Below are 23,169 nucleotides of genomic sequence, written 5' to 3'. Positions count from 1 at the left end.
TCTTCCACTGCATTGATTCCCCCCCCGTGCAGCATTTAAAATGAATGTAGTTCAGACTGATGTAAAGAGATCAGCAGCTCTCCTTAAAATGTGGCATTTATCTGCATTTGCCTTAAGTTAGCTACAGGCCTTTCCACAGCTACCAGGACTAGTATTAAATATTCCAAATATTTCATCAGTTTCACCGCAATGAATTACAAGCAGGCTTTGCTTTGAACAGAACAGTTTATTTGATGTCAGAACTTACAGGAACAGTTTCAACTTAAATACAAATCCCAGCTGTAATAGAGTGCATTCAAGGATGGAGTCAACCAGAGTAGACGGTGGGTGAGGAATGGAGGAGAATGGGAGTTTGGGAGGGATTTACTTCTGGGCGGGCATCAGGTCATCGATGGACTGTCCTTTCTCTAGCCTCTTTTCCATGTCCACCAGCAGCTTGACTCCGTCTACCACCATCTGCACCAGCTCCACCTCAGAGAAGCCCAGCCTGTCCGCATTGGAAATGTCAAAGACACCACCCACAGCAGCAGTGTCCACGCCACCTGATGGTAAAGCAAAAGGGTTTTTAAATGCAACTCAAACACCTCACAGAAACTGACATTTGGAGCATTTCTAAACAATGTTTTGTCATGTACTGCTCAGGAAAATGCAACTAGTTGTGAAATATGAAAATGTGCTCAATGTAGTTTTAAATTTGAAGAACACGCAAACCATTCCAGCAGTAGAAACTAAAATAATAAAATAAAAATGCTCACCAGTTCCACGTTTCTGGAGCCTCAGCTTCTTGAGAATTTCCTCAAACTTGGTATTTTTGCTCAAGTTTGGCAGCTTCACATGTACACCTGCACGCAGGCCAGTGCCCAGGTTAGATGGGCAGGTGAGGACGTAACCCAGGTGCTCATTCCACATGAATTCGTGGCTCCTCTCCTTGAACAGGCTCTCAATCTGCACAGATAAGAATATGCTCTTAGAGTCTTGCTAATGTGAACAGAAACTCTGCTAAAGACCAGTGATTAGAAACTTAAGGCTTTTCTACCAACCTTTGTGAGCCCGGTACAGAAGCGGGTAAACACTTCCTTCATGTTGCCTCCTTTCTGCATTGAGATCACACGCAAGTGGTCCTCTTCATTCACCCACACCAGGAAGGTCTTGTTATCATTGTGCCTGTAGACAGGAAATACAATTAAGTCAAAATACCAGCGGAGAGATTTACATAATCCTGGCAGACAAACTGCATTAAAGACGAGCCGTTACCAGATGCCTCTGGCATCAGGCCAGTCGCGGGCCATCCCTGAGGCCAGCAGCAGAGGAGACACTGGCTTGTCAAACAGGAAGTGGTCATCAATGAGCTGCTGCTGCTCTGCGTCAGTCATGTTCTTCAGGGCATAATATTTCCCCTTCAGATCTCCAGACAGAGAGGCCAGAGCTGCAGGGACAAGAGCCGTGATTTATGACAGATCTGAGACATGAAAAATCCACTATGACATTTGTGGACAAATTACTCTTAGGCTGCAGTTCCGGTCTATGATGAACAGTTTGGAAAAAAAATGCTGAAAAACTGATCCAATTCCACACTGAGCTTTGGAAAATCAAATTAAGATAAAAACATTTACTAGTGTTTTTAGCATCAGAATAAATTGGTCATAAGAGTCTAATCCACCTTTGTTTCTGTGCTGCATTTTAACAAACACTAGGTGGCATCTACTGCCTCACAAACGAGTCCACAAGCATGAGCAACGTGAATCACTGGTTTCAGGGCATAGAGTTATGTTGCTTTTATATAACAATCATCTGGCAGCAGGCCGTCTCCATCTGTGTAGATCAGCTTAGTGACTTGCAGCACAGTACAATCACTGTCACTAACCATCTTCTTTCAGTACAGAGGCCTCCTTACCTTCAATGGAAAGCTTTTCCACAGCGCGTCTCTCTCCTCTGCTGCAGTGTGGTGGCAGACTGAAGCCGCGGATGCTGCGGCCTGTTCGGACCCTGGAGCTGAGCACGTAGTTGGGATCGAGATCGTCACCACCCTTAGAGAGCAGAGTCACATTAGGCTTGGCTGAGATTCCAGAGTTAAATTCGACTTTGTTAAGCGATGGCAGAGCTGCGGTACCTTCAGGTTGTCTGAGTTGAGGTCAGTCTTGTGCTTGTCTGTGGGTTTGTATCCTCCATGTCGGTCCTCGATCACAGGGTCCAACAGGTCTTTGAAGACTTCGTATGTCTCCTCATCCCCAGCAACACAGCCCACAGTCATAATGAAGGGGTGGCCTGCACGTGAAGCCAACAGGGTCACAAGAGACCGCGGACAGCAATATACAAACAAACATCCTCACAAATTAAATGTGCTCTGTGTCGTCAGGGCTCAGACTGGGACTGCTACTGTACCAGGATTGTCAACCCCTGTCTGAATGACACGATCTATGGTGACGCCGCTGGGTGTAGCCCTCTCTCTCAGCTTCTTGTACATGTCCTGGGTTAAAAACTTGGCCATGTAGTTGTTGTGCTGACTGAGATCTGGGTACTCATCCTCAGCTGACAGCCTCTTCAGGGTCAGCTTGACCATTTTCTCAGAGCTAAACAGAAACAGTCTACAGGGTGAGGAGAGTTACCTGCCATACAGTTTACAGCTACCAGGTCATCCCACCCTGAAGGGTTATAACATCAACTTCATTTGTGTTGTAGTCTTCAATACAGTAGAGAATATAGCCCATAATAAACTGAAAGCAGCAGGGACTATCAGCTGCATACATTATGTAACTCTGGTAATCTTTACACTTTGCTTTTAAGTTGTGCAATACTGGCCTGAAAATGGAAACCCATTTAGAGGAGAGTGGCAGGTTCGAATAGAATCAGTACTCCATATGTTTGTAAAAATTGGTTGACTTTATCCCCTTAACAAGGTCACAGTGCAAAAAGCCTCCCCCCCTCACACAAACAGGGACACAGAGCACCGCTTAGACCATTACAGGCAGTGGATCAGACAGAACAGATGGTGGTTTGGCTGAAAAGCTGCTTGGGATTTTTTTTTTTTTTTTTTTTTTTTTTTTTTTTTAAATAAATACCTGGGTTATCAACCCCAGTCTGAATGACATCATCCAGAGTAAATCCACTGGGTGTTTGTTTGCTCCTCAGCCGCTCATACATAGCAGGAGTCAGAACCTTGGCCATATGATTGTTGTGTTTGCTGAGGTCCGGGTACTCCTGCTCGGAGGAGTATTTCATCTTCATCTGGTTGTGCGTGTTACCGAAAGGCATGGCTGATCCCTGGTCGGAGGACGGAAGGGAGAGACGGTGAAAAAACCCCAAACAAACCGCAAAATACCGATAGAGTCAGGACTGAGTCTACAGCTGACATGCACATACAAATGGGTGTTCGTTTCGGGGGGGGGGGGTTAGCAGATAAACGATTCATCCCGCTGTGCAGCGAGTGTCCTGAGCGCGTTTAGAAGGTGACAACACATGCACCACATCAGTTTTGTTAAACATAATTGATCGTATTTCTGTTTTTTAAATCACCTTAAAAAAACTACTCAAATGTTAACATTAGTTCCTGTAGTAAAAAGCGCCTTTAATTTCATCGTAAAAGGTAAAGAGATTTTGCCGGTGCGACCTAATTCTAAATTAAACTGAGCGAAAATCTTACCTGTTGTCGAATTTGCGGATTATTACTATTACTACTGCCACCAGGGCTTGATACAAAGATCCCTATTGTTCCTGACCGAGGAGCTCACAAGCCACCAGCAGCGTCCCAGCAGCTCTCCAACCGGACTAAAGATTTGAGATGGTGATTTATAGCAGACGATCCTCCGCTCCCATTGGTCAGTATTTGTAGTCCATTCATTCAATTGGACGCGCTGATATTGCTCCAGCGAGGATTCCTTTTGTTCGCTGGTATTTCACTCCTATTTCTGTTTTTTGTGATCTTTATTGCATTTTTGCAGCAGTGCATTAAATTACTTATTACACGTTCATCTTGTAATAAGTTTCTAGTTTTAGACAAATTATCAGCACCTTTAAAAAACAGAATGCAACTTAAAGTGCAAATGAATACATAATAGCAATTATTTCTTTTTTCTCCTACTAAGGTAAAACTACAATCTTACATCCACTAGTTTAACTTACTGGTGATAACTGTTTTTGTTGTTCTTGTTGTATTTTTTTTTTTACAATTATCCTATTTAATGTTCAGGAAATAATCGTACAGATGGTAAAAAAAAAAATATTTGCCAAAGGCGAAATTTGCAAATTCGCAAACCAACTGCACAAAATAAACATATGAATCTGCAGGTTTTCGGGAAAAGAGGTTTTTACAGATTGTTGCTGCTTTGTACACTGGGTTATCTTCCGGTTTCATCGATTCAACTTCCTCTAAAAACAACGCCACATGTGTGAGTGAGGAATGAATGGATGTCACTGCTGAACATAGAGCCGTATTAAGAGCAGAATTGGTCCTCTTAAGTCTATTTTTTGCTTGTTTTGTCCAGCAGTCAAAGAGCACTACTTCTGAAAGAGGTAGGCTGTTTTTTTTTTTCGCTAATAGCCGTTAGCCGGTTCTAACGGGTGCTAGTATCGCTAACGTTAGCATGTAAACGTTGAAACGAAAACTTCGTAAGTTGACTTATGTTTTCAGACGTTTTGCACTGTGGCCTTTTGTCGGTTTTGTGGAGTTACAATTTTTGCCACTTTAAACACAAAACCAGTCAAACACGCAAAAACATTTTACAGTAAATGCGACCCAAACATGAACGTTAGTTTGCTCAGGTAACTAACGTTAGCATCATTTACACACAACGTATTCTCCATTGACTTGTTTTTCCTTATTTTACTATAAACAGAAATTAAATTAAGCAAAGAGGTAATATAACACGATCTACTGCTCCTAATAGGCAAAGCCATCACAGTTTGCTTGACTTCAATACCAGAGGAAAAAAAAGTTGTCTTTAAAACTAACAAATAGAAATATAACTGTAAAGTCATCTCACTGACATCTTCTCCATGTTTCTCCGATATAATTTTGTCCTTTTTTCACTTGAAGGAGAAGCTGGTTAAAGTAGATCCGCCGTTCAGATGAACTAAAACAGTCGTTGGTCCAGATGTTGAACGATTCTGGATTTAATAAGCAACGTTCAGTGCGCGTGACAATTCACGAGCAGCTCCGTCAATTAACGTGTGACAGCGGCACAGTTGTTACCAAAGCAACAAGGAGCCTCGCATCAGCAGCAGACTACCTTTTCCGCTTGTTTGTAATGTGCAAAAATAAAAATACAATTGAAAACAAAGTTAAAAAGATATTGTTTGCAAAACGATCAACCAGAATCTACAATGTCAAAATGGGAAGATATTAAGATTTGGTAAAACATATTAGTTTATACATCCTTTCCCCTCATTAGATGCTTGCAAACTAAATTGAACTTCAGATTGTAGGTAAAAACAAATTGTTATAAAAGAAATCCCTTCACAGTGATGGCTTATCCTGATTTTAAAGTTGTAAGTTGAGTGAAATATGTCAAATTAGTGATCAACCAACTACATCAGTGTAATTAAAATAGTAAAAAGAAAAATGCCCTTTAAGTAGGCCCGTCTTCTTTTTCCAGAGTGGCCGTGCTCACGATGAGTTTTGTGGAGTACTCGGACTTCATTCAAGATGGGGATGTTGCCATCATTTACCTGAGCCACAACAATGTGATGCCTGTCAAGGTGCAGCAGGGTGCCCAAACGCAGACACGCTATGGAGTCATTCGCCACTCCACAGACCTGATTGGTCAGCGTTACGGGTCAAAGGTGACCTGCAGCAAAGGATGGTTCCATGTGCTCCACCCAACGCCGGAGCTGTGGACAGTTGCCCTGCCGCACCGCACACAGATCCTCTACACCACAGACATCGCCTTCATTACCATGATGCTGGAGCTGAAGCCAGGCTCCATCGTGTGCGAGTCAGGTGAGGGTGGCATCATGGTGATGTCTCGTGGATGGAAACCGTTCTAGAAAGGAAGGGTTATCAGTGTGTGTGTTTGCTTTAACAATATATTCCAAATACATAGAAAATCATAAAGAAATGTGATCTCAATTGATGTGAAAGGTTTCAGTGCACTATTTTATTGGATTGCTATTTTAATCTGTTTTAAAACAAACTTTATGTACACTGGGTGTTTTATTGATGCTGGGACAAACTGGTCTATTTGAATTAGCAAGCGATTATCAAGCTGAAGCTCGCTCACAGGTCTGTTCGCTGCAGCTGTCAGCTCAGTTATATTGGGTAGATTATGACCATCATCCTTTAGGGTCTGTGTGACTTTTTATAGGGTCACTGCTGACTAAAAAGGTATCAGTGCTCCTGCTTGAGCATAAAGTCAAGTCTTAAAGGTGGATGCTGCTGATGCTGCACCAGTCTGTCTGTCATCAAATATTCAGCTATTTTCTGTCATGATTTTGTTAGCAAGTCAACCTATGTTCAACCCTTAACCTATGATTTGGGATGTGCACGTCACTCCAAAATATTATTCTGCATTCACAAGGGACTAATCAGCTGTTCTTTGAAGCTCCACTTGTTCTGTGTGGGTTTTTTAGTAACATGATTCCCTAGTTTTGCTGACAGATTTAGCATTGATTCTTTTTTGTTTGTTTGTTTTGTTTATTTGTAAACAGATTTATTGAGAACTTTAGTAGTCCCTCTTTGAGCTCTGCATGTCTCTCCTGTTAGTGTAGTAGCATCTAATCTTACCACACCTCATGTTAGGCAATCAGATGACTTGGGTACTAATATGTTCTTCCTAGTATTTGGCAAACAGACGACTGAATCCTCGCGGTAGTTTGCTGTACAGACAGGTTTTACATGTTTACAAGGTTGACTTGTCAAACACATGCTTATTATCCAACCTGTAGCTGGAGTGTGGTAATGCATGTGTCTTCTGTCAGACATTCATGAAATGGATGTAGAGATGTCATCCATTAGTAAGATCCAACATTCATCAGCTGAATTTTTATTTTTTTCTCTCTTTTTTTTGTTGTTTTTAAAGTAATTGACCTGTGCAGCTTTGCTTGTTGTGAAAGTCATTAGAAAATGTTAAATTAAGCTCCAAGAAACTCTTAAATATTAAAATGTTACGTTGTTCAGGTAAGCTGTAAATCTTCTTTTTAGAATGTCTCACCTGAGGATTTATAACAAATGGTTTTTTACTCTTACAGTAGCAAAGTTTGATTTGTTCCGTCCTGCATTTTTTAATTTAGTTTGCCCTCAAATCTTTTCTGTTGCAGCTTTTAAGTATTGCCTCATTTGAATCACCCTGTTTACACCTTCGAGTTCTAGCCAGATGTTGTCACGTAATGAAACTCAGCTGTTCGTATTGAACATTATGGGATTGTTACAGATGTGTCTCTGAACATTCAGACATTATGTAACCTGCAGTTTTAGTGTCATTCCCATTTTTTTTTGTCCTCGGGGATTCCTCCAATCACTGCTTGGCCATCATTTCCATTTGTCTAATTGCAATCACCCAGAGTGTGTTATTGTGTTTGGCTATGGATTACACTTTATCTTAGTCTGAAAGCAGTAAGGAGGGTAGGAGAAGACGTGAGCGTGTGGTGCAGTGCTTCATCATGCCAAGATAGAATACAACAAAAGTCATCCCTTTAATTATTAAACAGATAAAGTTAGAATAGCAGATAAAACACATGGTTAAGTAAACTCCTGATTGATTATAGTTTTTTATTTGGGGCACTTGAGCATCATTTGTGTCAATGAGGTACAAATCAGCATTTCAGTGGTGACTCACGAATTTCAGCCTTACAGTCAACAACAACAGCGAGTATGTGCTGTGGACACTTTTTGCCAGTGAGCTGTGTAAACAAGCAGAGATTGGATGTGGTAATTTTGCTGTTCTTGTGCTGACATGCTAAACCTGCTGAAGGAGCATTTATTCCTGTAGAGGAGTCACCTTGAAGGCAAGTTGGTCTCCAAGGTTTGTAGGTAATGATTTCCGGCTGGCTTCATTTTCTTCACAGCTTTATCAGGCGTCATCAATCAGGTCCAGAGCACATGAAGTTTTCAAATATTTGCTAAGGGTAACACCGTACATGTCAGAAGGTGGAACATCAAGTCAGGATAACATTTAGCGCTTGGGCAAGTGTGAGCCAAAGCCTTTACTCCTTTTTTTAGTATTTATAAAGAGAGCACAGTGACATGATCGTGTGTAAGACGTGGAAACCCTGTTGCATATGCATTCTTTTTGTTAAATTTCCTTTCTCAAGATGCAAAATATAGGTTTCAGAATATTTAAGTCAAGCACTTCAAATAAATGTTTGCAACATGCAATTTATTTTCAGTTAATTGCAGTGACACCAAAAAAAGCATGTCTTATTTTTTGCTCTTGATATTGAAATTAATCGACTGCCCATGTCTTTAGAAAACAGCAAAACCTCTGTAAATCACCCATAAATCTAACCACACCTATGAGGGCTGTTTGGGGATTGCGCTTACATGCCACTTTCTGGCCCTAAATGTTAGCAATAAGTGCCAGTTAGCTCTGCACCTTGATGTTAGCCTGAAATTTTAGCCCGATGCTCAGTTGTAGTGCCCAGAATACACTAAACTGTGGGATGCTGGTGGTTGCTCCCTTCATGTCCTTCCAAACCATTTCTGTTGGGTTAATCCCAAGACTCAACTTGGCCTTTGCAAAGCACAATATTTATTCATCTTTGCCCATTCTTTAGCAGAACAACATTTGTTGTTTAGAAGTTAACATTTGAGAAATCCCAGAGTGGATCTGACACCTTGCTTATATAGTGCTTTTGTTGGTTGGTAACAGTGGCCTTGATTTCAGACAGTGTGTCTGACTGTGGAGTGGAAAGTATTTCTAGATGATTTTTCCAGGCTGCATAAACAGCATTTTTCCAGAGGACCTCAGAAATGCGTCATCAAAAATATTTTTTGAGGATAAGTCTTTAAAAGATACATTTTCTTTACATAAAACAGGGCATTCGCTTATCCCTTTCACTGAAAATATCCAGCTCTGATTTTACATTTCAGTTTACTGCTAATCGTTGATGTTTATATTATCTTCGTTACAGATCTGTATTATCAGATCATTTACCTCAATAATTAAATCTGAAAGTACAATAAATACCTTTCCGTTGTATAATTGGGTTCTCTTTAGCTACTTGAAAGTCTGATTCAGTTTTAAGCTATATTTGTGCGCTTATATCTTGTATAAGACGACTCAAAGGGTCCAATGGAAGCTGGCCATTTTTTAACTTTACTTCTTTGTAATGATCACTCTCAACATTAGCCACAACATCCTCTTACAGCTGGATTTGAGGGTCATTCACACATCACAAGTTAATGATCAGATGACATTTTCCTGTTGCTTTCACTTTCTAAATTGCTGGGAAGTTAAATTATGTGACCTCTGTCAGGGTTTTGCATTTCATCTGGCCAGTAACCATGTTGTACTCGATGTAGGAACAAGATGAGGAACAGTAAGCACTAATGACCTTCAGTTCAGGTCAGTTGTATTCCCATTCTCAGCCCCCTCCCCCACTCTGGCTTTATCACTACTTCCTCTTGTACAGTGGCTACCAGCTGACTTGACGCCTTGTTGTGGGAGGAGATTAGAAACATTGATATGATTCATTTCTTGAACTCATGCATTGAAGAAAAGCTCTCAGTTGGTAGCATGTACAGTCATATAGGTATTTTTTGTTTGTTTTCCCCAGTGGAGAAAAGGTGGATGTGGTTGATTCTTACATGTTGCATTGTAAAACATGTCTGAATCTAAAACACTAAGGTTTTAGATTCCGAAAATTTAAAAGCGACACGAACCATGTGACAGTCTCCCACTTCCTAACGAGGACAAGAGCTACATGTTTGATGTAGTACAGTGCATCTGGAAAGTATTTACAGCGTTTCACTTGTCCCACAATTTGTCAGCCTTAATCCAAATAGATTAATTTCATTTTACCTTCAAAATTCCTCCTCAAACAAATACCCCATATTGACAAAGTGAAATTTATTAAAAATGAAAAACAAAAATCGATAAATCTGCATTGGAGGGTTTTTTTGTTTTGTCTGTATTATTGTAGGGTTTTTACCTTACCATATAAATTGCCTTGAGGGATCTGTTGTTGTGAGTTGGTATTGTATAAATAAAATTTAACTGAATCGAACATTGCATGTTGAAGCACAAACCAAGCCGTGAAATCCAAGGAATTCTCTGTAAACCTCAGAGACAGGATTGTATCAAGGGATAGAGCTAAGGAAAAAGAAGTGCAGCACATTGGCCTCCATCATTAGTAAATGGAAGACGTTTCGAACCATTAAGACCCCTACTACAGCTGGCAACCTGGCCAATCTGAGCAATCGTGGTAGAGCAGCCTTAGTAAGTGAGAAGACCAAGAACCCAATGGCTACATTGACAGAGCTCCAGTGTTACTCTGTGGAGAGCAGAAGGATAACCAATCAGGCCTGTATGGTAGAAGGGTTAGATGAAAGCAACTCCTCAGTAAAAGGCACATGACAGCCCACAAAGAGTTTGCCAAAGGCACCTGCAGGACTCTGAGACCATGAAAAAAAAAAATCTCTGGTCTGTCTAAAACAAAAATAAAACTCTTTGGTCTGAATGCAAAGGAAAAAAAGGGTCATGCTCATCACCTGGCCAATATCATCCCTGTAGTGAAGCACAGACCTGCCCCAGAGTGCGCTGGACTCTGAACTGGGTTGAAAGTTTATCTTCCAACAGGAAAATGACCCTAAGCAATCAGCCAAGATTAGAAAGGAGTGGCTTTGGCACCACGCTTTGAACGTCCTTGAGTGACTCTGCCAGTAGCGAGGCTTGAACCTGATTGAACATCTCTGGAGAGTTCTGAAAATGGCTGTGCACCCACAGCCCCCTTCCAACCTGATGATGTTTAAGAAGAATGGAGGAAACCTAAAAGAAAGTTTGCCAAAAGTTTTGCGTCATACTAAAAAAGACTTGCGGTTGTTATTGCTGCTGCACTGAGCAAAGGTTGTGAATACTAATTTAATATTAATTGCTATTAGTATCTAGTGTTTTTAGTTTGATTTATTTTTAATACATCATAGAATACCCATGATCCTTTTTGTCTCGTTAGCAGTGCTGCTCATGAACCGCAGGGAAATAACTCAACTTGTCTAAAACTTTCCTTTCAAAAAAGGAAGTCTGATGAATTTCCTTTTGGGGTTTTTGGGAGGAATGTCAGTTTCAAACACTACACCCTTAGTACTAAAGAGCAGTTTTAGCATGATAAACCTGAAATGTAACAATAAACATTGTAACCACTAAAATCAGTGTAACACTGTGTGCAAATTAGAAATGTGATGGAGGCTTTTTAAAATCATTGAAATGCACTTTCTTGACTTATAGTAAAGGTCAACTGTTCGTGTCCCAACACTTAGTCAGAACATGACTCTTTGTTGTAACGTCATTACTCAGAATGGGCGTGAAAGCCTCACATTGGAAGGGTTTCTCACAGTTTTCACAGCATATCTGTCTCCTGTAAATGCGTCGCACTGCTTACACCTTTTTTTCGTCTTGTTGTTGCTAAAATTTGATCATCATTTCAATGATACCTATTTTTTTTTCTGTTGTTCTGTGTAAAACCAGCTGCTTCTATATGTCCTGTTTTAGTGTGGTATCACATCATAATCGAGTTTCCCTTTTTCAGTTTTTGGCTCATACTGAAACCAGTATTCCATAGTCACTATCGTATTAAGTCCTAAAGTGAGAAATAAGTGCACTCGGATGTTAAGTGGAGCAGTCCTCATCTCTGCAGTACCAGCACTCTCTCATTCTCAGCGTTTTCATTTGTCTCCATTTAGAGAGATACTTGTTATCGATTGTGGTCCTTTTCCAGATTTTCCAGACTTTGTGCACTCAGACGCTGCACTGATGATGAACGGTAATGCCAGTTTGTAATTAAAAACTCATTTTCTGGGTTTAATTTAAAATTTAGAAAGTTCCCGTTAGTATGTGTGTATGCCAGACTTTGCTATCATTCTTTCCTTTTAATCAGAGTAACTATAATGGAAACTGAGCATGTCACTGTCCTGGCATGCGCCTGAGGTCCAGAGACTTTTAGTCACTGGCTGATGGTCAGTATGCAAGTAGCATTTAGGTACTGTCTGAGCCTCCACCGTAAACTCTGGTTCATAAACAAGTGTCTTACCAAAATTCTCTGCAGTGTTACAGTGCGGTGCATCATATGACCACCTAGATTTCTCATTGTTTTAGCATCTGCAAGGTTTCCATCAGTAATGTTCTTGATACTGTAGTCATTATATCAGTGTGTGCTTTTTTTCCCCCTTTGACCAAAGTCTAACCTTAATTTAAATATTTAATGTCTCCGAAACCTTCACTGAAGTTGCAAATGTACAAAATGGTTACAATAATGGAATCAACACAGTGTCAGCAAAACGGTAATATTGGTCTTTGGTCATTTACAGAGACAGAAATCGGCATCAGTGCAGTGACTCAGCTCAGTCTTTCTACAGAGCCGATGACTAAGTTTTCATTTTCTGTAAATGAGGCAATGTCAAAAACATTTCTAAACTACGTGCTCTGTCAGCCCTGTACATGGCTCGTTATTAAAGTATCCCCAGCTTCTAATGTGGTCCAGTGATTCCTGCTGCAGCCATTCCAGTTTTTCAATGTACTGTGTTTGCAGGCACAGACCATCCAATCCAGCAGTTTGAGCTTTGAGCAAGTCAAAGCGCTGCCGTGTATTAAACACTGCCTTCTTTGTCACCACAATAACAAAGGCCGTGGTGATGTAATGTCGAGAGAAGAAGGATGAGGGGTGGAGGATGGGATTTGCTGGCCTCTGGCTATGTTCCCGACACTCCTTGCCCGAACAAGTCACATGAAGAGTGGTGTCCTCCCTTCCACACCCCCCCCCCCCAACTTTCCCTGTAAAATCACAATCACTTGTGTCATTTGTTCACAAGCTGTAAATTAGTGGGCTTTGTTTAGGGCACAGCACGGGGCTGCTTCAGGGTGAAAAAGGCCTGCTCGGAAATGTAGCGTCCACTTATCGTCCAGAGCAGACAGCAGAGCAGTGTCAAAATATGGGTGTGTGTTGTAGTCGGATCTGTGATCTGGTTCTACTGACTGAGGATAGAGGACAGCGTTTACTGCCCATTCTAAAATACAACAGCACCTCATTTTGAGGTTTTGTGAGATTGCGTTGTTCCGTAGAATACTTAACCCGAAAATTTGTATCTGTATCTAGACTGGTCATTTAAGGGAAGTCAGTGAGATTGCTATACATGCAACATAATGTGAAGTGTTGTCCAAGACCATTTCTTTAGCAGTGCTTTGTCCATACACAGAGATGAGGTTTGATAATACCTTAAGTCTGAATCTTTCTTGGTTATTTAGTTTGTGCTTGCCGACTTTTATTTTGAAATGGCCATTTCGTGTAGACTAAAGCGTTCGTCTCAGATGTTCTGTGTTTCACTATGTGACCCTTGTTGTCTGTGGTTTTCTAGGTACAGGTAGTGGTTCCCTGTCCCACGCCATCCTGCGCACCATTGCCCCAACAGGTCACCTCCACACAGTGGAGTTCCACCAGCAGCGCGCAGAGAAGGTGGCCGAGGAGTTTAAGGAGCATCGCGTGGATCATCTGGTCACCGTCAGGAACCAGGATGTGTGCAAGGACGGCTTTGGTGTGACAGGGGTGGCAGATGCAGTTTTCCTTGACATCCCCAGCCCCTGGGATGCAGTGGGACACGCCAAAGTTGCTATGAAGAAGCACGGTAAGAGTGAGTGTGCATGTGAGGGAGGGGGAGAGCTCTAATGAGCGTGTAGCAAGATGACTATCAGGTCAGGGTGTTTCAGCTAGCTCAGTCTACAAATTGCAAGGTCGAGCAATGATGGTTTGCATCATGGCTGACTGTAGGCTCATGCTCTATTTTTGACCTGTTGTGTTTCTGTAACCTGGCATCAGCAGGAGACAGAGGTCTTCCCAGATAGCACACAGAAAGATTACAGGTGGAAAAAATGTAATTTCTGAATGTTTGTCTTAGTTTCCCTCCTGTGTCCCTGTTTCTGCACTCGGATGTCAGTCTTGTCCTGTTTGTTGGTGTCTTTCAGCCGTCAGTCAGAGATATTATTCTCACCTTGGAGCTTTGTGTCAGCATTTAAACTGAAAAAAAGGACTGAAATGCACAGTGAAAATGTGAGTGTAGAGGACAATGAGTGGATCTATTATGTAGTGGTTTACACATTAGCTTGGTAAGGGAAAGGTTTTGGGATCAATTCCAACTGTGAGCTGTGCTGCAGCTCATGTTTACCTGTTCTTCACATAAATGTTTAAGAAATTTTTCCACTAAGTCTCACTGTGATCTAACTATATGCAGAAATTAGGAAAGAGAATCTGGATCCTGATAGTTAAGTACTTTGCTTTGTGTGTACGTGTACTTAGTGTGTGTGTGTGTTGTCAGACAGATAATCAGCACCACCTGATGATGACTTTGGCGTGACTCGTCCTGGTGTTTCAGGAACATGACTGTGAACGGGCACATTTTAAAAAAAACAGTCCATGAGTTTATCTCCCCCGGCCGTGTCGCCACACTCTGCACTCCCAGAACAACCATCGATCCTGCTCTTCGGCTCTCATTAACCTTGCCCTTGTGGTATTTCATATTAACAGGAGCACAATCCAAACTCTGCTAGTGAGCTACAAAGCACGTAGGCGTCGTTGACCACCAGGATCTGCAGCATGCCCAGGCATGTTGGCAGTTCACTGGGGTGACCAGTGGTTAGCGATAAATTCAGACTGCATGAGCTGTGTAGAGCTCACAAGATCTGCACCTTTAGCCCAATGACTATTTAATTTATTTATTTTTAAAGGGGTGGGGGGTTATTTGAGAAGTATCACATTAATCTGAAAACACATTGGCCACATTCCTACCATGTGTCCTATTTATCTGTTTCAGAATCAGTGGGGTTCATGCATGAATTGGCTCTTAAAATGAGGGAATGACAGTAGGCTATACTGTTACTGTAGAACTCTACCGCCCTCCAGGAGAAGATGCAGTTAAACCCCACAATAGATTACCTTTTATTTCAGAAGAAGAAGAAATATGCTTGTTTAGTTCAGTCTGTCGTGGTTATTTTGGTTTGCATGGCCTTTTGCTTCCATGCAGAGCAGCCACAGCTGTTGTGATCAGCATCACGACCTGATGGTTACATTTGTAGAGGTTCACGTCAGGATGCGGCAGGTCAACACAGAATTCAATTCAATTCAATTCAATTTTATTTATATAGCGCCAAATCACAACAAAAGTCGCCTCAAGGCGCTTCATAGATACAGAGAAAAACCCAACAATCATATGACCCCCTATGAACAAGCACTTTGGCGACAGTGGGAAGGAAAAACTCCCTTTTAACAGGAAGAAACCTCCGGCAGAACCAGGCTCAGGGAGGGGCGGCCATCTGCTGCGACCGGTTGGGGTGAGAGAAGGAAGACAGGATAAAAGACATGCTGTGGAAGAGAGACAGAGGTTAATAACAGATATGATTCAATGCAGAGAGGTCTATTAATACATAGTGAGTGAGAAAGGTGACTGGAAAGGAAAAACTCAATGCATCTTGGGAATCCCCCGGCAGCCTACGTCTATTGCAGCATAACTAAGGGAGGATTCAGGGTCACCTGGTCCAGCCCTAACTATATGCTTTAGCAAAAAGGAAAGTTTTAAGCCTAATCTTAAAAGTAGAGATAGTGTCTGTCTCCCGAATCCAAACTGGAAGCTGGTTCCACAGAAGAGGGGCCTGAAAACTGAAGGCTCTGCCTCCCATTCTACTTTTAAATACTCTAGGAACAACAAGTAGGCCTGCAGAGCGAGAGCGAAGTGCTCTAATAGGGTGATATGGTACTACAAGGTCATTAAGATAAGATGGGGCCTGATTATTTAAGACCTTGTATGTGAGGAGCAGGATTTTGAATTCAATTCTGGACTTAACAGGAAGCCAATGAAGGGAAGCCAAAACAGGAGAAATATGCTCTCTCTTTCTAGTCCCTGTCAGTACTCTTGCTGCAGCATTTTGGATTAGCTGAAGGCTTTTCAGTGAGTTTTTTGGACATCCTAATAATAATGAATTACAGTAGTCCAGCCTGGAAGTAATAAATGCATGAACTAGTTTTTCAGCGTCACTCTGAGACAGGATATTTCTAATTTTAGAGATGTTGCGCAAATGGAAGAAAGCAGTCTTACATATTTGTTTAATATGTGCGTTGAAGGACATGTCCTGGTCAAAAATGACTCCAAGGTTCCTCACAGCGTTACTGGAGGCCAAGGTAATGCCATCCAGAGTATGAATCTGGTTAGATACCATATTTCTAAGATTTTCAGGGCCGAGTACAATAACCTCAGTTTTATCTGAATTAAGAAGCAGAAAGTTAGCGGCCATCCAGGTCTTTATGTCTTTAAGACATTCCTGCAGTTTAACTAATTGGTGTGTGTTATCTGGCTTCATGGACAGATAGAGCTGGGTGTCATCTGCATAGCAGTGAAAATGTGTGCTATGTCTTCTAATGATGCTGCCTAAGGGAAGCATGTATAATGTAAACAGAATTGGTCCTAGCACTGAACCCTGTGGAACTCCATAATTAACCTCAGTGTGTGAAGAGGACTCTCCATTTACATGCACAAATTGGAGTCTATTAGATAGATATGATACAAACCACTGCAGTGCAGTACCTGTAATACCTACAGCATGTTCTAATCGCTCTAATAGGATATTATGGTCAACAGTATCGAACGCTGCACTGAGGTCTAGCAGGACAAGCACAGAGATGAGTCCACTGTCAGAGGCCATAAGAAGATCATTTGTAACCTTCACTAAAGCTGTTTCTGTGCTGTGATGAGCTCTGAAACCTGACTGAAACTCTTCAAATAAACCATTCCTCTGCAGATGATCTGTTAGCTGTTTGACAACTACTCTTTCAAGGATTTTTGATATGAAAGGAAGGTTGGAGATTGGCCTATAATTAGCTAAGACTGCTGGGTCTAGAGATGGCTTTTTGAGTAAAGGTTTAACCACAGCCAGCTTGAAGGCCTGTGGTACATAGCCGACCATTAGAGATAGGTTGATCATATTTAAGATCGAAGAATTAATCAGTGGCAGGACTTATTTGAGCAGTTTTGTAGGAATGGGGTCTAAAAGACACGTTGATGGTTTGGAGGAAGTAATTATTGAAGTTAACTCAGAAAGATCAATTGGAGAAAAAGAGTCTAACTTAACATCAATGGTACTAAGAGTAGCTGTAGATAATATTACATCTGTGGGATGATTACTGGTAATTTTTTCTCTAATGATAAAAATTTTATTTGTTACATCTGAGGCTGATGGGTCGGCCCTGGTCCGACCAGAAAAACTTTCCATCGTGGTCACCGGCCACTCTCAAAATAATCCATTAGCACAACTCAACACTAGATAAGTAACACAGTGAGAAAGTATATTCTTTGCTTTATTGTTAATGTGCACAAACACTGCCACAGAAATTATATAAACAAAGATCTGCTTTTGTGGACATGAGAGTTCATATTTTGTTTACTGTAAAACACTTTAAGCCATAAACCATGGCTCTGTCCTCTGTAATGAGAATCTGCTGAGCTCTACATAGTTGCCCAAAACAGCGACTGCAGGAGAGAAGCTCAGTGTGCACAAGCCCAGATTGCCCTGAGAAAGTCACCTTTGCCAAAATACTGGAATACATTTGTGTAGGTGAACACTTGCTTAGCTTAGCTGCTACATCCTGGGTTTAAATTTCATCTGTGCATTGAAAACACAAACTGGAGTTGGTGTCAATATTTATTCTACCACTACAAGCACTGAAGTTTTCTTTCACAGTCGCATTTAATTTAACATCTCAATCCAAGTCAGAGTTAATATGCAGAAGATTAGTATTTTATGAATCTTAAAGCCAGAGTTCATGAATGATTTTACAAAGTAAGCCGAGTATGAGCAGGAATGCAGAGGGGACGAGGATGCTGCCCTGAAACTCTCCCACCACCACTTTGACTCCCTTTTATGGTGCCACAGCTACATATTCCATCCATGAGCTGTTGGCCCTTGCATGCATATACGTGTATGCGCGCGCGCACACACACACACACACACAAAGATACAGATAAATAGAGTGCAGCCTTGTTGCAGAAGCAGTCCCATGACCATACAGGGTTATGCTGCAGGCAGAGAGCTGCTAATGAGGCTCCACGAGGAAAGGTTTGGTTTACTGCCCACTGTTCAAACTTGGTTTTCCCCAGAACATCAATGCCCCAATATGTTCCAGCTAAACACAAAAAGATGTAATAGTAAACAAACTAACAAAGATAGAAGTAGAATGGGGTGTTGTGTGCTTGGTGATAGGGATGCAGTCCCCAAGAGTGGGGTTTTCACACTCTCAGGCTCCCACATGAAGTGAAAGAGACGTGCTTTCTGCTGAGGCCATATCATAATCAATTAAAACACCGGGTTTCTGATGGGATTATCATCTTCAGCTTCTGTCATGATTAAAAACTCATACATCTTATTCTGTTGAAAAGAAATTCTCCATCTTCAGAACCTGCCTGAGAACTGCAGAGACTGGAGGAATAAAATAGCTGAGAGCGCGTTTTCTTTAGTGGACAGAGTGTAAGACAAGGGGCAGGGAAATATTTCTCTTTTTTTCTCTCAAAGTTGTAATTCTCCTAATGTTTTGGCAAGCAGCCCGGCTCTGTGTTCGGCTGTTCCCTGAGAAGGATCCTGAATCCTATCAGAGCCCCCCCTCGCAGACTTATGGGTGGTATTATGCAAGTATAAAGCAAACATGTCCCATGGTCTCAGACACTCAAGAACCTTAAACTTTACAACTAGGAATCAGAGTTTCGTGCATATATTAAAGCCATTTGTGCGGCTGATATTCGGGGCCCCTAATAACCATTTGAAACACCCTTGTATAATCATCAACCCAGCCCCTCCCTGTGTATTCACCGTGGTTTCCAGGAGACCGCTGTTGAATGTGTTGAATGCTGTCTCGAGGGAGACCGCTGGTTCTGTTGGCCAAAGGAACGACCAGTATCTCAATAATCCTGCCGTCTCCTTTAGTGTTTACAGACACAATGGACTGCAGATTTGATCCTTTTATTGTCAGCCGTGCCCCTTGAGGTATCTCTCTGTAAAATCCTTTTACAAAGTCAAAATGCAGTATTTTTTCCACTTCTGGGTGTTAAGTGATTTTTAAAAACCAGCAACAGTGGCAAGTAGGGCTGCCACGATTAGTCGACTAGTCACGATTACGTCGACTATCAAAATCGTCGACGACTAATTTAATAGTCGACGCATCGTTTGAAGCTTTGTAAGATCACAAAAGACGCAGGAATAAGTAGTAGGATTTAAGAGTGTAATAACGCACTGAAACAGAAGATGGCAGCACTGCATGTACAAGGATGCCAGCTGCCGTTAAACCCCGAAGAAGAAGAAGTAGCTCTGTCCCAGAATTCATAGCGCAGCCCAGCTCAGTTTCCAACAATGGCGGCAGCTAGTTAGCTTTAATGTTACTCTTATTATTCTTTCTGGGTCACAAAATAAACGTTTAACATATTTTCAGGCGAGAATGTAGCTGTGTAAACCTCAAATATCTGCTCAGTTTATCAAGACACCACATATTTTCAAAAGCGCTCCGACGTTTTCAGAGACGTCTGTTACCCACTAGCTCGATAGCTAGCCGGGGCAAGGCTCACTAGAGTCGTGAGAACACCGGACTCCCGGCTTCAAACCCACCTCCGTCTTTCGCTACTCAGGTTAAACATATATAAGTCACTTAGATAACTTAAATATTTTATTGTTTGGCTTTTTTTAGTATTTTATTTGTTCCTGAGTAAATCGGTTTGGCTGAGATCAAAGTTATAGTTTTTACACAGCTGAATAAACGTCAGGCAGACAGCTGATTATCAGAAGTCTGAGATGCTCCAGAATTTACTCCGGTGTCCCGTTATATGTTAGATATCAAGGAGCAGACGGCTGAGTTTATTAAACTTCACCTAAACAATCTGCAAATTTCATTAAAATTTAATAAACTATCATCTTGTCTTTATTTTTAGTTAGCACCTTAAACACTTAAAGCTGTAAGCTAATGATAGTTATATAAGAGCAGATGCTGCTGGTGCAATAAGCTGTAGTTTTACGTCCAATGGATGATGATCTGATTAGTCGACTAATCGCAAAATTAATCGGTGACTAGTCGACTATCAAAATAATCGTTTGTGGCAGCCCTAGTGGCAAGTAAGAGCTGCAGAGGACGGCTGTAATCTTCTGGGCTACAAGTTATATTTAGGGACACAGCGTAGGGTCACTCCTGTATCTGTTGCATGAAATAAGTCAGTAATCAAAGAGGAAAATGTAAACATCTTATTCTTTTGCTCTTTTTTGTTGTGACATCTGCATTCAGTGCAACCATCAAGTCAGACATTAGGTTTGTAACCAGAGCAGGTACTCTGCTAGTAGCGTATGTGGTGGTGGATCTGCCTGTTCTTTCTGTGCTACAATAAATGCTGTATAATGTAGTGCAAGAGCAGGTCTATGAGTAGAATGTGACTGAACGACGACAGGTTACAGATGACAGAGAGCCACACTGCAGCCTTCTGATTACATAAGCAGCTCAATCAGAGACATCCAAACAGAGAATCCACAGATTTAGACTGAGTGTGTTTCACTTGCTTGTCTTGGTGTCACCATATTCATATTTTGAAACATTAGTTGGTGTTGGTTTTAGAAAAGTTTATTTTCTCCATATTAAACCCTATTAAGGCATTTAAGATTTTCACTCTAAGATGTTTAAATTTGTTAACCCTAACCCCTGACCAATGCAGCTGCATCGCTCAGAGTCACATTCTTTGGGCTTCAGGACAGCCAGTGAGAGTTTTCTTGGCTGGTCGCTCCAGCCTCACGCTGCGATCACAGCAAGGATTCATTTGGAGACGAAAGGCCGTGGCCAGTAGGTGATCTGTGTTCATTAGAGCACCGGCTTATCCCCTGATGAGCCGCAAGCTGCAGCCTGGACTCAGCAGGTCACAGGACTGCTTTGTTAGGAAGGAAATATGCCTGGAAAGTGCTACAGGGTGTTTGGAAAGAAACAAATTATTAATAGAAGGTGTAGTATCGTAGGGATCCCAGGGGTGATACTTAAATGTCTTCTCGGTCCATATCAGGTCTACAAATCTGGTTTATGTTATGAATCTTCATTCAGGGATGTTTTTGAGGAGAATTGTTTTCAGACTATAAACGTGGAACACTTTCTATACTTGGATGCTTTGAGAAAGAGTGATGAAAATAACTCTAAAGATGATACTGTGTAATGATTAGCAGATAAACTCAGAATAAGATGGGAGCGCAGATTAAGATGTGCAGAGATGTCTCGTACTGACATTAAACAGAAGGGTTGGGAGTCAATACAACCTGGCAGTCTGCCGGTAATTATTGTTCAGTTTGCACAGTAACAGGTCAAAGATCTTACTTCAGACTATTGAAAATATGGATAAAAAACAGACTTTGTACCAGGACACTGAGGCGATGACAGCTCATTCCTGTTACTGCAACACTTTTTGAGACGCGAACCTGAATCTGGTGACGGTAACAAGAATGCTTTCTGCTGTCCTGATGATAACGTTACAGCTGATTACACGAGCCAAAAACTAGAACTCACACCCTGCTTTGAAATATTGGTTTTTGTCTTTTTAAAGACAAATACAAACCTCGTTTGGCCGTGACATTGACAAAATAAGGTTTGCGGGCTAAATTTAATGGTCATGTTGGCAGCAGCAGTAATAAGAGCGGGACAAACAGGAGTGAACACTGGATATCTTTCAAGAGCAGGAATTCTGACAGGACCGTAGAAGAGAGCTTTGAGTTTTATATATATCGGGAAAAACAAGTTACGGTAGCAGACACACTTGTTCAGCTGCACAGGAGATTGCAGTTGGTTACTGAAAGTAGTGTTTTAGAAGCTGGACAGGAAGTGATGTCATGATTATCTTCAAAGCAGCGATTATGTTGCATTACCTTTTAAGACCTCTAAATAACATGAGCTGACCAATACTGGCATAAGTTGACAACAAAGAGCGCTTAAACGATTGTGGTCACACATGGTCTTGATACTTTTTTGGGAGCTTCGTGTTTACTTGTGGTTTGTTTTCTGTTCTGCGTCTCCTGCAGGTGGTCGGCTGTGCTCCTTCTCTCCATGCATAGAGCAAGTTCAGAAAACATGCGAGGCGTTGCAGGATCAGGGCTTCGAAGACATCAGCACCACGGAGGTGCTGCTGAGAGAGTACGATGTCCGAACTGTCTCTCTACCGCTGCCAGATTTCGGCCCTGATCCCGAAACCACAGAGGAGGCGAATCCCGCTGCTCCTCCGAACCACGCCTCCATCTCACTGAAGACCACCACGCTGCCCAGAGAAATGCCCGGCCACACGGGGTACCTTACTTTTGCTACCAAACCAAGAACCTAAAGCTTGGAGTGAAAGGGATTTCTCTGGAACAGAGTTTATAATCCACCTCACTCTGGTGTCATTCCTAAGGCTCGGGTAATCCAGCAGGAGTACCAGGCTCCTCCCGTCCCTGCCTGGTACTGCAGCGCCGGGAGGATTTACAGTTTTGTGCGTTACATAATTTTGTGCTTCGTCAGTTGGCACCGGTTCGATGCTTTCATCAAGCAGGACTGAAAATGAATTGAAGAGCAATTTCATTTGAGAAGATTAAGATTTATAACTCTGAGATTATAGCTGATTATTTGGCTCTCCCTTTCATAAGAGTTACAGATAACCTCTGCTTTTATTTGTTGGGGAAGACGGAGCTTTATTATTTTCAATAAATACAATGATTGTGGGACAATATTTGTGTCATATTTCTGTTTTGAAGCAGAGAAGCTTTGAAGATTAGACATGTTGAAGTTTGATTTAACAGCATGAAACCACACATTTGTTACATTTCAAACATAAACCGTGTATGTTCCTGTTAAACTGCAGATTCCATCTGTTTGTTAAGTCTCCTATACAAGGAAAAAAATCTGTCTGCAGTACTTCCTCCACACAGACACCTCCACCTGTCATAAACACCCTGAGTGATTGCTCCGTCAAATGCATCCATTGAGGTTTCCCCCTCCCCTGTTTGAAAGGAG

The 23,169-nt window shown here is 41.6% G+C and overlaps 2 protein-coding genes across 3 annotated transcripts; one reads left to right on the top strand and one right to left on the bottom strand.

Moving 5' to 3' along the window:
• Positions 1-206: 206 nt before the first annotated feature.
• On the bottom strand, positions 207-5,009 carry ckba (creatine kinase, brain a). Of its 2 annotated transcripts, none has more exons than XM_084914875.1 (8): positions 4,984-5,009; positions 2,383-2,570; positions 2,111-2,265; positions 1,895-2,027; positions 1,255-1,426; positions 1,041-1,164; positions 756-945; positions 207-542 (listed from the first exon to the last, which is right to left on the bottom strand). In XM_084914875.1, exons 1-8 carry the CDS (start codon positions 4,992-4,994, stop codon positions 364-366), a joined length of 1,152 nt encoding a protein of 383 aa, XP_084771001.1. In that variant the 5' UTR covers positions 4,995-5,009; the 3' UTR covers positions 207-363. The 2 variants fall into 2 exon arrangements, with proteins under 2 accessions (XP_084771001.1, XP_084770999.1); XM_084914873.1 differs by lacking the exons at positions 2,383-2,570; positions 4,984-5,009 and adding exons at positions 3,060-3,261; positions 3,641-3,773.
• On the top strand, positions 4,251-22,885 carry trmt61a (tRNA methyltransferase 61A). The gene is made up of 4 exons (XM_084914876.1): positions 4,251-4,509; positions 5,592-5,935; positions 13,499-13,765; positions 22,206-22,885. The coding sequence occupies exons 2-4, from the start codon at positions 5,608-5,610 to the stop codon at positions 22,499-22,501; spliced, it is 891 nt and encodes a 296-aa protein (XP_084771002.1). The 5' UTR covers positions 4,251-4,509; positions 5,592-5,607; the 3' UTR covers positions 22,502-22,885.
• Positions 22,886-23,169: the final 284 nt, after the last annotated feature.

The sequence above is a fragment of the Perissodus microlepis genome, chromosome 19 (genome assembly GCF_051167445.1).
Source record: "Perissodus microlepis isolate ML-2025 ecotype Zambia chromosome 19, ASM5116744v1, whole genome shotgun sequence".
In the NCBI taxonomy this organism is placed as follows: domain Eukaryota; kingdom Metazoa; phylum Chordata; class Actinopteri; order Cichliformes; family Cichlidae; genus Perissodus; species Perissodus microlepis.
Note: the sequence above shows the minus strand (reverse complement) of the source record. Positions and strands in the feature narration are given on the sequence as shown.